Source organism: Pimephales promelas, chromosome 4 (assembly GCF_988280905.1).
Source record: "Pimephales promelas chromosome 4, fPimPro1.hap1.1, whole genome shotgun sequence".
Classification (NCBI taxonomy): Eukaryota; Metazoa; Chordata; class Actinopteri; order Cypriniformes; family Leuciscidae; genus Pimephales; species Pimephales promelas.
Window position 1 is genome coordinate 8,273,985 of NC_142772.1, and position 14,967 is coordinate 8,288,951.

Below are 14,967 nucleotides of genomic sequence, written 5' to 3' on the forward strand. Positions count from 1 at the left end.
AATCTCCCGGGATATAATGTTAGAGCGAGACATACTGCGCGCATAACATACAGCGCGCTGCGCGTGCACTGTACAGAGGGAGAGACTTTGCGTTTGTGCCTCGCGAACGCGAAAGTTAGCCTTCCCTCCCACCCCCACAATCTTGTTATCGAAATATACCTCCCGGAAATGAATTCTTGCAGGTTGGGATAACTGACATTAAATTGATTTTTTATTTTTATAAAGTTACCAAGGAGGGCCAACCACGTCAACTCCTTGCAAGAGACCTGCCCCTTCAAACCCTCTCCACCATAGCTTCGTCCAGTGACTCGTACAGTAACATCTGTGATAACTAATTTACTTTTAAACCTGACTTTTCTTGCACGGTTATTTCAGTTTAATGAAAAACAAGCATGTCATTAAACGCAACGTTTATAGAAATCGAACTTTACCTCATCCATGACAACTAATTTTCGATTCCCGTCTGATTGATTTATCCACGGTGGAGTTGAAAACAACAGTTCCCATCATTCCGCGTTCCTCCACGGCGTCATCAAGCAAAGCCGTTGTTGTTGTTTTGAATGTAGCGCCCTCTAGCGGCATCTAAATCTTAGGTATTGCACCTTTAAGGTCTAAAAACCCTTTTGTATAATCAGGTCTAATCAACTTTGACATGTCTTATATATTTAATGGCATTTCTTGTTTGATTTTCAAGGTCATAGGAAACATCATCATGTGTACTGTACACTGTACAGTATGTGAAATGTATTTAATTACTTCCAAATCTTCTGCTGGGCAATAACAGAAGCATTTATAGTCCCCCTGTGTTGAAAATCAAGCTTTAAATGTTGTTTAAACCTGCAGTGAACTAAAGACAGTTTCAAAAACACGGTTTGAACAACTTTGTAACCAGTCATGCTAATTAGCATATTCATCCACATATATATATTAAATGAAGCAAGGGTGTAGAGTTATGTTCAAGCTATTTTTAGATATGAAGACATTTTTTTCACAGGAAACGTTTTCTTAAATATGTCATTTTGGTATTCAAAGATGAGTTTAAAATTTTAAATGAGGGACACATTTATATTGACTACAGGGGGGCTTTAAGTAAAGCTGTAAACCTGTGAATAGCTCTAGCTAATAACTGTCACATCCAGATCCAGTCAGGACAGAGAGCAACAGACGTGTCTCTTGCACCTGCAGCCCTCAAAAACACCTGTCTTTAAACAGGCATAGTAGTAAAGCCCTTTCTTGAAACATGCACCTCACTTTTTTTCACCGATTCAGTTCTTTTTTAAGATGCTCATCAAGAAATTCATTTTTAATAGTTAGCTATTATATATTCATATGTTTGAATGCTGAATATTTTTACATTCCCATCAAAAAAAAAACAAAACAAAAAAAAGCACAACACCAATTTAGACGAGTTTCAAGGTTAATGTTTATTTTATTGATTTGAAATGTGTTCATTCTGTTGGAACAATGATTAACATGTTTTCCTGAGGTAATTATAATGGCTTCGGTGAAGTCAGTTCCTGCAAAATTCACTAAAACAATAAGTACCAAAGTACAAATCAATTTTTGCGTTGTCATTTAATGCCATTATCTGATCAAGCATCTTCAAGTTACAAATCTTGACTGCACCTTCTGAAAGGGGTTTATTTTAGTCTAGCCTGTGAAAATACATCAATATTTGAGGGTCAAGCACTTCATTTAAATAGTGCAAAGTAACATATCTGTGAAGAATAATTAGATCACCAAAATCAACAGAATGCGCCATTTTGACTCCCTCACTACAACAGGCGACTGCCTTTTCTGGACATTCTTGATGTCTCAATAGAAGGGGGCCCAACACTTTCCTTCAGAAATAGGGTGCTTGGAGAGCCCAAACAGTTCAAAACCTCAGTTTCAGGAAACTGGGAGCTGGATCAGCCTGAGATCACTGCAAAGAGAATGGGATAGTGAGGCAAAAAGTCATGCAAACAGTGGACAAAAACAGTTTAAACACTTTTCAGATTATTTTTGTGTGTGTGTGTTCCAGATAAAACAAAATTATGGTTTGGGACACCATGAGGGTAAATCAATGTGTAAATGATGACAGAATTTTCATGTTTGAGTTTATATCCGTATCCAATGAAGTTACGCAGAAATCTGATGCAAGAAAGGCAATTTTCTGTTTTAATAAATGGCGAGATTGAAAGTTTGTCCTGCATACCATTAAAGAAGCAGATTGCCTATTTCTTCTTTCCACCCAAAGACATGCTCTCTGTTTTCTTCTTCTGTACCTGATGCATCATGCAAAGGCAAAGTAATAGTTCATCTGATTTGCATTCTGAAGGCTGTTTATAAAGCTTTAGGACTTCCTCTATGTGTTCTTGTTACCTCCGACATGGCGTCATCTATCTGCTTGAGCTCTTCATAGTGATCACGGGAGTCTCTCAAAGGTTGAACCATGATCTCCTCAATCTGTGGAAAGAGCTGAACACAGACACAGTCTCCATGTTATATCATTTCAGTTCAAAGTTCCAGGTCCAATGTCAGTGGGTATAATTGCTGTGCAAACCTTCATGACAGTCTCAAACATTGGGATGAGGACGAATTTAATGAAGCCAATTTGCGCCGTTGGTTTGGTAACTTTTTCACGATCCATAAACGGAGCCACAGGAAGACCTTCTGACTTTTCTCTGTCACTCTGCCAAAGCAAACCAAAAAGCAAACTACTGTATAATGAGGCCCAAAAATCTGCTAAAATAAATCGGATATAGTCAGAATGTTGTATGAAAAAAAAAATGTATATATACACACACACACTTTGTGTTTTAAAGTATATATATCATAAATGGAAAAAAGATTTTTTGTTTTTAAAAAGAAGTCTCTTATTCTCACCAAGGCTGCATTTATTTGATAAAAAACAGTAATATTGTGAAATATTATTACAATTTAAAATAACTGTTTTGTATTTTAATATATTTAAAAATGTAATTTATTCCTGTGATTTCAAAGCAGAATTTTCAGCATCATTACTCCAGTCTCTAGTGTCACATGATCCTTCAGAAAACAATCCAATATGCTGATTTTAACAATGCTTGTTTATTTTATTTCAATTAATGGATAAATTTTTTTATGCTTTTAGTTAACATAAAATCCTTAATAAAAGAATTATAAAAAAATGACTTTTTACGTGCATATGATACGTAGTTTTCGCATGCATTTGATACGCACTTTCAGTGTCGTGTCTAACGCGTTACAGTAACCTAACTACTCTTTCAGGTAAAAAAGTAGTGTAACACGTTACTACTGAAAAATTTGGTAGCGAAACGTAATTCCTTTTTCAATTCGACGCAACGTTACTTTTCCAAGGGTCAGATTTGACAGAGATCTCCGTCATTTGACAGATTTGACAGTGATCGCCTAGAAGGGATTACATAATCAGAGTAACCCATTTCTTTTCGTTTTGAACTGTTTCGTTTAAAGACATTTCAAGTTTTCCATATATTTTTCATGTCTGTGAACCATGCGGATCAGGACCTCCATAGAATACAGCCTGAATATAATTGCTTCTAGAAATTATTTTTGGGGGTGCTAACAGGGAGCTTTGGTCTATCTTGGGGGCTTTCTTTAAAATTACTATCCATTAACGGGGATATTACTATCCCTTAACGGGCATTTCTTCATAAATATTCAAAATTTGGATAAATGCATTATGCATTTATGGCATTATATATGGCATTGCATAGTAGAACTTTATGTAGGCCTACACATTTAGGAACAGATATTGGGTTCTGTCCAGAGTACAACATAAAAGTAATGTAAAAGTAACGAGTAACGTAAAAAGTTACTTTCCATATGTGGTAACTATAAAGTAACGGATTACTTTTTTATTAGAAGTAACGAGTAATGAGTTACACTACTTTTTAAAAGTAACTTCCCCATCACTGCGCACTTTATTGCGTGTAATACACACGTAGCCCACACCACTAATCCTACCGAAACGTGTAATAAACACGCGCCCGACACCACTACTAAACCTACCCGTGTCATGCGTATCATATGGACGTAAAAACTCACTTTCGTGTATAAATTGCAGGATAAACACAATATGTACTATAGAGACGCATTAAGTGTGATTGGGTTGTTTGACCACATTAGTTTTCAAAGCACTTGCATGAAACGGCTCGCATTAAAAAGATACCTGCATGAAGTACTCCTCCAGGAGACAGTCCACCCATGGCTCGGCCACCTCAGTGGGTCTAACCTCGTTGGAGATGTCACAACACTTGATCAAAACCATCTTCAGCTGGAAAGACATAGAATTGAGTCGAGCCAACAAGTACAACAAAGCGATTTAAATCATAATAGCAAGAAACACATACGCATTTAATATGCTCCTCATTCGAAAAGTCAAAGTTATCCACTTTCTGTTTGAAGGAGTCCAGTATCTCTCCGTGCCTGGCCATATCCGTCGCCAGAATAAGAGTAATGATCGCCTACAGCACACACAAAAATACATCCAGGATTGTTTAAAACGGTCAGCAGGATTTTGACTAAACTCTTTAAAATAAAGGTTCCAAACGCTGTTTCCAAAAGATCCATTTCGTAAAGAACATTCATATTCTGAAGAACATTTTTTTGCAATGGAAATGTTTTATGAATGTTAAAGGTTCTTTATGGAACTACTGAAGATCTTTATTAACTGAACCCAAATACATAACCATAACCAAACAGTCTACTAGTACTAATGAGAGTTAGTTGACATGGTTGGAAAGTTAGTTAGTAGAATGTCTAAACTGGACCATTGAAATAAAGTGTAACCGAAAATCTTACTAAACTTTTGAATAGTGGCGTATCTGGTTTCATGAAGCTATGAAAAAACAACCTTCCTTTGGATAGAAACTTCATCTGCAACATGATGTGTGTGTGTCTGTGTGTGTGGGACTAGAGGTACCTGTCGTAACTGTTTGAAGGAGTCAGGCTCTATATTGGCGAATATGTTGCACTCGGGCATGGAGAGGATCTGGAAGGCCACAGCACAATGATGGTTCTCCAGTGGAGAGATGTCATTATAGCGCACAGCCAGCTCAGTGCGAGCATTAATCTGATACCTGATTGCAGAACCATAGAGAGCAAAACTTTGATTACTTCCTACTGTATAAATAAAATAAACAGATTAAACTACCAAGCTAACTGGGAATGGTCTCAGAACTTTAGCTAACGTTGTGGCGAGGCGTTCTCAAAGTTATGAACAAATGTACTCCAGTGACGATAATAAGACAATAGGTCAAAGTTAACTGGTCTTTAAAAATGCTAGCACAAAAACATTATTTATACATTGTTCATGGAACATTTTTACCTAAATGTTTAGTTTAACAAACGTTTTTTAAATGCTACTTGTTTCAAAACATTCAGAGAAAAGTAACGTTCCCATTACACAGTAAAAATCTTAAGTCACCATATATATATATATATATATATGAAGAGTTCAGATGCAAAAGCCTCTAAATGCCATTTGAAATTTTCTTCTTTAATGATAATTTTTAGCAAACTTGTATATTTAAGTTCAGTAATTTCACTTAAATAACAATTAATAGGTAATTATCATTGCCATTTAAGTGAAATTACTGAACTTAAATATACAAGTTTCATAAAAATCATCATTAAAGAAGAAAATGTCAAATGGCGTTTAGAGGCTTTTGCATCTGAACTCTTCATATATATATATATATATATATATACTGATCAGTTACTGATTCCAAATTACATGACAAATATTGTATTTAGTAGTTTAATCACATTACTTTGCACATTTAAAGTAATGTAATCTGACTACTTTTGATTACTTTTAGATTACTTTTGTAATTATCACATTTGAATATGATAATCTTGTACTATATTGATCTAAAAATACAAAAAGAAAGAAAATATAGTCCATTTTTTGTTATCAACAGTGCATGATTGAACTGCAGGGAGTTGGTGAGTTTAATGAAAAGCTATTAAGTAAATTTTTTTGAATAAAATAATTCAAAAACAATAACAATCAGAATAAAACGCTCACTAAATATATACTAAAATATATTTTATTTGTTTACCTGCATGTCATGTGACCATTAACCATCATTATAGAGCCGTGAACTTAATTTCATTATTTATTTATTATATTATTATTGACTTAATTTTATTACTGACCTAACTTATTAACTTAATATATCTACTTCATATACCCCCTGAGATTTTATGTCAAAGGTTCAGCTGACTAAATATTTGGGGAATCCCTGCATTGCATATAAATATGAAATGACATAAATTTCAAAGACAAAGCCTTCCAAAGACATAATGCATGGTTAAATTACTCACTTAGGGATAATTGAAATAATAATTAATGTGTTTGACAAGAGCTAATTAGATATGCAATGTTTCAAAGTTGAGAAAACACATCTTAAAACTAAAATGATTTCTCATTTGAAAGGTTTAAAAGCTGTCTGGGTCATTTAGAGAAAAGTAACGTTCCCATTACACTGTAAAAATCTTAACTCATCACGTATATATATGCAGCGCTGGGTTACAAATTACTTACAAATTGTATTCAGTTACTGATTCCAAATTACATTACAAATATTGTATTTAATAGTTTAATCACATTACAGTACATTGCACATTTAAGGTAGTGAAATCTGACTACTTTTTGATTACTTTTAGATTACTTTTGTAATTATCACATTGATTTGAATATGATAATCTTGTACTATATTGATCTAAAAATACAAAGAGAAAGAAAATATAGTCTGGGTCGTAGATTTCAGTGACAAGCACGTGACTAGTGGCTGAAGTAGGAATAATCAATCAATAATTTACTGCCATGAGAATAACATGTAATCGGTAAAAAGGTAGGCCTAACTGTAGACTGATTATGAGTATTTTCAACGCGTTCTCATCCCAAAGCGCCATATAGGACGCTTTTGCAAAAGCGTAAATATCCAACGCACATGGCACCCTTTAACGTCTAATGAGACGCTTCGGTTAATGGTTAAGTTTAGGTATGGTGTAGGGTAAGGGTTAGACCACTAGGGGGCGCCTTCTGCCCAAATATATCTGCGTCTCATTTCACGTTAAAGGGTGCCATGTGCGTTGGATATTTACGCTTTTGCAAAAGCGTCTTATATGGCGCTTTGGGATGAGAACGGGCTCGTATTTTAATAATTAAATACTTATTTTTTTTTTATCTGATTACCTAATCCAGATGACATGCAATCAGTTACTCCCCAGCACATGTTCATGTATTTTTTACATGGGCTTTTTTAGGTTTAACTTACATACATTGGACAAATCAATTGATCAAACACAGTAAATTAAGTTTAGTTAACTAAAATCCAAAAAGTGTTTTTTTACAGTTGGCAAAATACACAGTGTTGTCAGTGGCATTGTTCTCTGCAGAGCTTGACATACGTGTTGTTGTATCCCGGGTGGTCCAGGTCATGACACACTGCTGCGGTCACCAAAATACACATGTCTGTCATAGTCAGCCTCTCCTTGAGAACAAAAACAAGTAGCATGTTGATGTGACAAACACACACAAGCACTGTCTCTATAGGACAGATACATGTGTCACCATGACCTCACCTTAAGGTTACACAGATGGATCATTCCATACATCATCTGGCTCACGCAAAAACAGTGCCGGAAGTTGTGGAAAGGGTTGTCGCGGTAGTTTTCTTGAATCGCAAGCTTCGATTGAGTAGAGACACAGCATGAGTTTTGAGGCCTGCTTCAGTTAATACACAGGTCACAGAAAGCTCATCTTACCAGCCATCTTTTGAGAGTTATGGGGTTCATGTTAAATTCCTTAACCAGCCCGAGGTCATGATACATATATTCCAGACAGCTAAGCATCTGTAAACAGCCAATTAACAAACAATCACTCCTGTAGGCGTATGTGAATGCTGATAACCACAAACTTCATTTTGATTACAGACTATGACAAATTACAAATTAAATCTCATTTATATCTCAGTTGTTTTTACTAGAAAGCACCCTTGTGCTCCCTAATAAGTACATGTGCACCTAATAAGCATGTGCAGTGTCCTTCTGATCTAAAACTGTAATTGCAGATAATACTAATTCAATAAAAGTGCACTTAAGAAGAGTACACTTTCACAACTATGTTTATTAAGGTATCTTAAATGGATAGTTCACTTTGACATTAATTTTTGGTTTGTATTAGCTTACCTCAAGGGCATCCAATTTTGAGATTTTTAGGTCAAACCGTTCGGGTCTATCAGTCATATAATGCAGGTCTATGGTCACCACCTCAAAGAGCATGCACAGAGAAGTCCAAATCATAAATATAGTACACATTGATGGTCTAAGACTCAAAACGAGCGGTTTGTGTGAGAAAACACAGTATTTATATCGTTTTTACCTCTTGTAACCACAGCCACGTCCAAGTGATCTGAAGGCACGGGCGCTTCGGTGTGATCTCTCGCGCGGTTGCGGAAAAAACAACAACGTTGTCTGTATATATATTGATATCGTCTTCCATTGCAATTTCCTGTATATCTAAATATGTTTAGCTCTTCACAGTGAATGATAATCCGAGAGGTCACTTCCGGGGCTTTCCAGCGGTTGCGCAGACTGAAGCGCTCGCGCCCTCACATCACTTGGACGTGGCTGTGGTTACAAGAGGTAAAAACAATAAATACTGATAAATACTGTTCGTTTTCTCACACAAACCGCTCGTTTCGTGTCTTAGGCCATCAATGTGTACTTACATTTACGAGACATTAAATCATGTTTAATTTGGACTTCTCTGTGCTTGCTCTTTGAGGTGGTGACCATAGACCTGCATTAGAACGGTTTGACCTAAAAATATCACAATTGAAACTACTGCGGAAACAAAAGACACCTACATCTTGGATGCCCTTGAGGTAAGCTAAAACATCTCAAAAATTAATTTCAAAGTGAACTATCCCTTTAACACCAAAAAAAGATGACAGACCTCATTGTGTTCCCAATGCCATACATCAAAGGTGGGCTTTTTCAGGGCCTCTATGGTTTCCTGAGAAAGTGTGTACTGTGCAAACACACAACAATGAAACATCATTACACTGATTTCACACGGTTGCACTATAAAAATGGTATTTATTTATTTATTTTGTTTGTTTTTACCTTTGGGTAGTTTGGGACATCTCGTCTGGGAGACAGTTTCTTCCCATCGTCAGTAAAGTTGTATTTGCAATTGCAGTTCCCTCTGGTTGCAAGAGATAAATAAATAACAAACCCTAATGGAATTACTGAAATGAAATGAAATAAAAAAAAGTAGGCGTCCATACCTTACTCCTCCTCTAGAGGTCATTTCATCTCTTAATTTCTTCAGATCGTTCTTACACTTCTCAATTTCCACCACTTTCAGTCCCTCCACTGTTACAAAGACAATTAGTTTACAACATCCGGTTAGAGAGACCATCCGGATAAACAACACAGAGATTGCAGAGAATCACTCACGTTCCACCTTCTTCTCCAGCATGGCCATCCTGTTGGTTACTTCAGTCTTCAGCTCATTGATCCTGAAAGCCCTGAAAATGTTGTCATATTAGTGTTGTAATTTCATACACTGATATGAATCATCATAGCATTTACATGGAATACAACATGTCTTACCTGCTGAACTGCTCAGCCATTTGTGACAGGACGTTCTGGAACATGTCTTCCTTCTCTTTTAAAGGGAATAAAAAGGTGCGTATTTTTAGTGTATGCCAATCCATTTTTTTTTTTAGAAATATATGTAAAATTTCAAGAGTAAAACTTTTTTCAACCTCCTCCTTGATTTGTGGAATGGGGCATAACCTTATATAAGTTGCTTGAAACAAACAAAGAAAGTAAAACACAAATTGCTTTTTATATGATTTATAGTATTCATTAATGTCAGCATTATCCCAATTTTGAATTCTTACTTTGGAGTGTTTGCAGGCATGGTAGGGTCAATAGATATCAACGCTCCTTCTGAGTCGATCAGAAGTATAGCTGTGTGTCTGAAGAGACATGAGCACAACAAAGTCCAGTCACTTTTGGGACAATAATATGCACTAAAAATGGAAATTACAACAACAACAACAACAACAACAACAACAACAACAACAACAACAACAAGTATGCTTGCTAAGTATTTTTTGTCTTGTCTCCCATTAAAAATGTTGAGAAACTAAAATGTTGAATCCAAAATTTGGTGATTATACCATTTATTTTTGAGCGGGAACAAAAAGGTGAAGCAAGGTAAAAAAGTCCCCAAAAAGTACAAAGATTATCCTACGATTTTTGGGACGTCGTTACCCTGTGTGGGCAAAGTCAATACGTTTTAGTCCAATGTGATAACATTAACTATCATTTTCGGGGAAAAAGAAAATGATCCGAACACTGTTAACATGTAATGTTAACATGGTGGTGAAAAAAAAATACTGAGTCAGAAAATGACAGCAGTGATACATGATACTGACCTGGCGATATTGGATGATGAACAAAGGAGCTCCTTAATGTCACATGGACTACAGTGTCGACTAAAAATCACCTGAAGACATAAGAATTAGGCCTAAGCAAAATGTAGAAGAATCAAAGAACAAACATTATTGGGAATTAAGTTACTAACCCCATCAGTCATGTTAGCAGTGAAGTGATGATATATAATTTGCATTTAAAAAAAGTGACAATGAGGACTAGAGTAGGCTAATGATGCTGAACATTCAGCTTTGCCATTTCGGGAATAAATTACATTTTAAAATATATTCAAATTGCTTATATTTATAGGGGAGCGCAGGACACAACGTAACGCGGCAGTTGTAACACTTGTTTTAAATACTTGCACACATGCCAGCATGATGTATTTACTAACTAGTCATTTCAACACTAGATAAAAAAATGCACCAAAATCATTTTCTGTAAAACATTTAACCATAGCAAAAGTACATTTCTTACCTAATTAAATTTTTCATCTCGATTTTTTTTAGTTCATTTAAAATCTCCAATCTGTTGTTTAACAGTTGATAAAGTTCTTTATTGCTTCGCTAACTAGCAGAACACACCCCAGTTGTGCAGTTGGGGTAGCTATGTCGTAACACTGCGTTACTATGTATTCGAAATATCCTATTATAATCTATACTTTTATGAACTCTATTGAGAAAACATGAGAAAAATGTAAATAAAGACTGAGAGTCGATGTTCAGAAATGATTCATTATTATTTTGTTTTGAACTATGCTGTACAGCTGTGTTTTCCCGTCTGTTTGTTGTCAAACTCAAAAATTAGTTTATTTTTAATTACAAAAAATGGCATTATTTTATATGACAGGGTTAAAAATTGCATTTTATTAAGAAAATATTTTGCTTTGACTTGTATATATATATATATATATATATATTTTTATTAGATCAGATAGCGTTTTAAGCGGCCATGTTACAATGTGCCCCATGGGGCATGTTGTCACATTTCACTTCCATTCTTTCGGGGTAAATCAAGAAAAAAGTATACAATGTATTTATAAAACAAAACCACATAATTTACATGTAGGAAAAAAAATAAAATATTCTAAACCGGAATTAGATTTACACAAACCTAATCTAAAGTGAGAACTACTGTTAATAAGTTGTTAACAAAGCATTAAATCTGTACAGTGTTAATTAAACTATAAGTTGGTTAATTACAGTGACAATGAATGAAAAACTCACTGTTTGTTTAGTCTACAGTATATATTAACAATGTAGACTACAATATATGAACAATATTTTATAAAAACTAATGTTACTTTATTGCTGCAACATATTATAAGGTGTTACCACTTTGGGAAATATATTTTAAAGTATTTTTTTTTTATGTTAGACAGCTACAATTGTTCATTGTTTGTTCACGTTATTTCACAGTGCATTAACTAATGTTAACAGATACAACTTTTTCTTTTAATATGCATTTAAATAAACTAATATTAATAAATAGTACAAAAGTATTGTTTAGCATTATTCATGTTAACGAATGTTAAATGAAACCTTATTGCAAAGTATAATCTAATACAATGACATTCACATATTTTTATGTGTGCCTCCAAATACCTTTTGACCTCACATACAATGACCATAAAATTAGCAATTATAATGCATCTCATTTTAATAGAATCTTAATCCTTGCTGTTGAAAATCTTGAGACTCACCCTTTGCACCTTACCGTCCACATCCAGATAAACAGTTTTAGGGGCATACGATGAGGAACTCGACCCCATGACCTCTGATGGTGATGATGGTTTAGCAACAGACACAATCTATAGTAACCTCCTTCTCCGAAGCAGAGAAAAAACGAAAAACTTCAAAACAACATTTGAACATTAAAATCAACTCAGTTGCATGCTATCAGCTGATTTCATAGGATATAAAGTGGATTCATGGCACTAGAACAGGCATTTGCAGAATATTTGCCAGCGCATAAATACAAGCTGTTGCCCTACCTCAACATGTGCCATCAGTTTCCTGCAGCCGCTCACTCAGAGATGCTGATGGAGCTGTTGGACGCGGCGGAGTCACAGCTCTGCTTTTTAAGTAGACTATCACTCACTCCCCTGCTCTCCAGGGTTGCCAAGGAACTGTTACAGCTCGGAGCTGACTATGTACTCCATGTCATCTACTGCTTAGGCGACACACGTATCCCACACTGCTCCTTTTCATGACACATGCAATATCTACCCAAACATATAGACACAATTTTAAGTCCCACTTTACAATACTGTCTTTAACTATGTGTACCACAAACCGAACCATACCAGCAAACCTGTCCCTAATCTTACCTCAATAGCAGCAAAAGTGTTTTGAAATACAACAGGAACATTATAAGTAATGTACCTAATAACAGTTTTTTTTTTTAAATGATGTCAGTACATTGTAATTGAAAGGGTGGTCAAAATCCATTGCCTCTTCAGTATATAAATAGTGTATAAATACTGTTCGTTTTCTCACACAAACTGCTCGTTTCGTGTCTTAGGCCATCAGTGTGTACTTACATTTCCGAGTCATTAAATCATGTTCTCTGTGCATGCTCTTTGAGGTGGACCCCTTAAACCTGCATTACATGACTGACAGACAACAACGGTTTGACCGAAAAATGTCAAAATTGAAAATACTGTGGAAACAAAGACACATACATCTTGAATGCCCTTGAGGTAAGCTAAAACATCAAAAATCAATTTCAAAGTGAACTATCCATTTAAAATGCACTATACAAACTTAAATGGTTGTAATTCAAGAATGCTTTGGAATATAGACCTAAGTTTGGTCTTGTTTTAAAGAAAACAATCAGCAGATTATTACTGAAGTGAAAAAGTTATGGAAGTTATAATTTACAGTAAACAAATATACTTTATTTAATATATACTTTTTAATATAAAATAAATATTTTACAAAATATTTTTTTACTATAAAATTACTTTAAAATTAAAGCTATATATCTAACCAAGTTGTGTTCCAAATTTAAAGTTGATATCATAAAAATTGAAGTTCCCATGAGATTTTGTTTAGGCGTTATACCAAATATAGCCACCGGGTGCCATTGTATTTCATTGAATTGTATGAATTCTGCCATAACAAATTAATAAATTTCTATCCAAATATCACTTCTGTCACTAAATATGGAACTTTGAGACTCAGACCTTTCTGACAATATGTGTTTTGTCAAGATTAGAAAAGGTTTTGATAATAATTATTATGAAAGATGATGCCCAGCAGAGGGGCCTAATAAAAAATACCGTTTCTATGGTAACACAACGTCCAATTTCAAAACGGGTTTCACCGGATGAATTCGGAGTTCGTAAGCTTTCAAATGATGCCCAATTTATGATAACAACTAAAATATGTCATAATAACATATATTATATATTATACTTTTAAAGGACTTCTTATCTTACTTTTTAAAATATAATTTTAGCTTTTTTTATTGACAAATACTAATTATGTTTTATTATGAACTTTTAGCACTAAATACCAAAGTTTCAATTATTAAAAGTGTGTGCGTCGACTTGTGACAATGGTCTGAAACTCCTGTAATGACGTCGATTTTTTTGAGGCGCACTCTTGTCATAAATTCATATATTACTGTTCATTCATAATTTGTAAGAAAAAAACAGCGCTAAAATATCTATTTAGGAGTATCTAGTTAGATCTTTCCAACGATATATAGTTTGCCATGACTATATTAGGATTTAATAGTAATATAGTGAAGTAAATTTAGGTTGCCCATATACGGGCTAGTGACAGTTAAGAGGAACCACTGCCATTATTGGAGATTGGCTGAGTTGTTGTTCTGGACACACTGGTGCCCAGCAACCCAAATCTGTGAAGGTCATGATGTACCTCAGAGTGTCAGATGCATAATCGATGGAGATATGCTTCCGTCTAACTGTATATGGAAAATTACTGTGTTTATCTATCTCTTAGCCAATAAAGACATATATTATAAAGTAGAACCTAATTTTCTATATACTTAAATAATAATAATAATAATAAAAATTGGCATTAGAAACATACAGGGAAAACCCAGGGCAAATTATCACAAGGGCTAGATGTAAGAAACTATAAGGTTTTGGGTATAAACTTTATTTTTGGGTGTCCTTAATTCATTTTAATTATACATTAAAGTACTGAGGAACATTAATTAAATTCATGTACTTATATGGTCAGGGTTACGATAAGCCCAGTAGTGAAAAAATAAATATACTTAAACGTTTTTGAAATATATTTATTTCTATAAGTATACTACAAATACATTTACATAACGTACTTAATATAAATGCCCTGCAATTGCACTTTTACAACTAGCTGGTGTACTTAAAGTACTTAAAGCACCAGTTATCCGAAAATAGTGATGTCTTGCTAGTGCTAAAAACTTATGGACCGCCAATGAATTATAGTGTCGATTTAATAACAACAACAACAAAAAAGTGAGGTTAGGGCAAATTGTCAATTTTCA

At 34.6% G+C, this 14,967-nt stretch overlaps 1 protein-coding gene across 2 annotated transcripts; it reads right to left on the bottom strand.

Annotated features, from left to right (window-relative positions):
• Positions 1-1,405: 1,405 nt before the first annotated feature.
• pde9ab (phosphodiesterase 9ab) lies at positions 1,406-12,693 on the bottom strand. Of its 2 annotated transcripts, none has more exons than XM_039661773.2 (20): positions 12,458-12,693; positions 12,167-12,287; positions 10,467-10,537; positions 9,927-10,004; positions 9,789-9,832; positions 9,634-9,688; positions 9,478-9,548; positions 9,306-9,393; positions 9,142-9,223; positions 8,972-9,046; positions 7,780-7,866; positions 7,597-7,701; positions 7,423-7,505; positions 4,928-5,084; positions 4,356-4,469; positions 4,175-4,279; positions 2,546-2,674; positions 2,365-2,460; positions 2,198-2,267; positions 1,406-1,924 (listed from the first exon to the last, which is right to left on the bottom strand). In XM_039661773.2, the coding sequence occupies exons 2-19, from the start codon at positions 12,233-12,235 to the stop codon at positions 2,217-2,219; spliced, it is 1,560 nt and encodes a 519-aa protein (XP_039517707.2). In that variant the 5' UTR covers positions 12,236-12,287; positions 12,458-12,693; the 3' UTR covers positions 1,406-1,924; positions 2,198-2,216. The 2 variants fall into 2 exon arrangements, with proteins under 2 accessions (XP_039517707.2, XP_039517708.2); XM_039661774.2 differs by having other exon boundaries at positions 12,167-12,316.
• Between the last annotated feature and the right edge of the window lie 2,274 nt (positions 12,694-14,967).

Bases quoted from the DNA above. Each gene is read 5' to 3' on its own strand.
- pde9ab (XM_039661773.2), bottom strand. From the start codon at position 12,235: ATGGGGTCGAGTTCCTCATCGTATGCCCCTAAAACTGTTTATCTGGAT. The intron at 9,549-9,633 runs GTAAGACATGTT...CAACATTTTCAG, and splicing joins ATGGCTGAGCAGTTCAGCAG to GGCTTTCAGGATCAATGAGC. The intron at 4,280-4,355 runs GTATGTGTTTCT...ATGTCTTTCCAG, and splicing joins ATGAGGAGCATATTAAATGC to CTGAAGATGGTTTTGATCAA.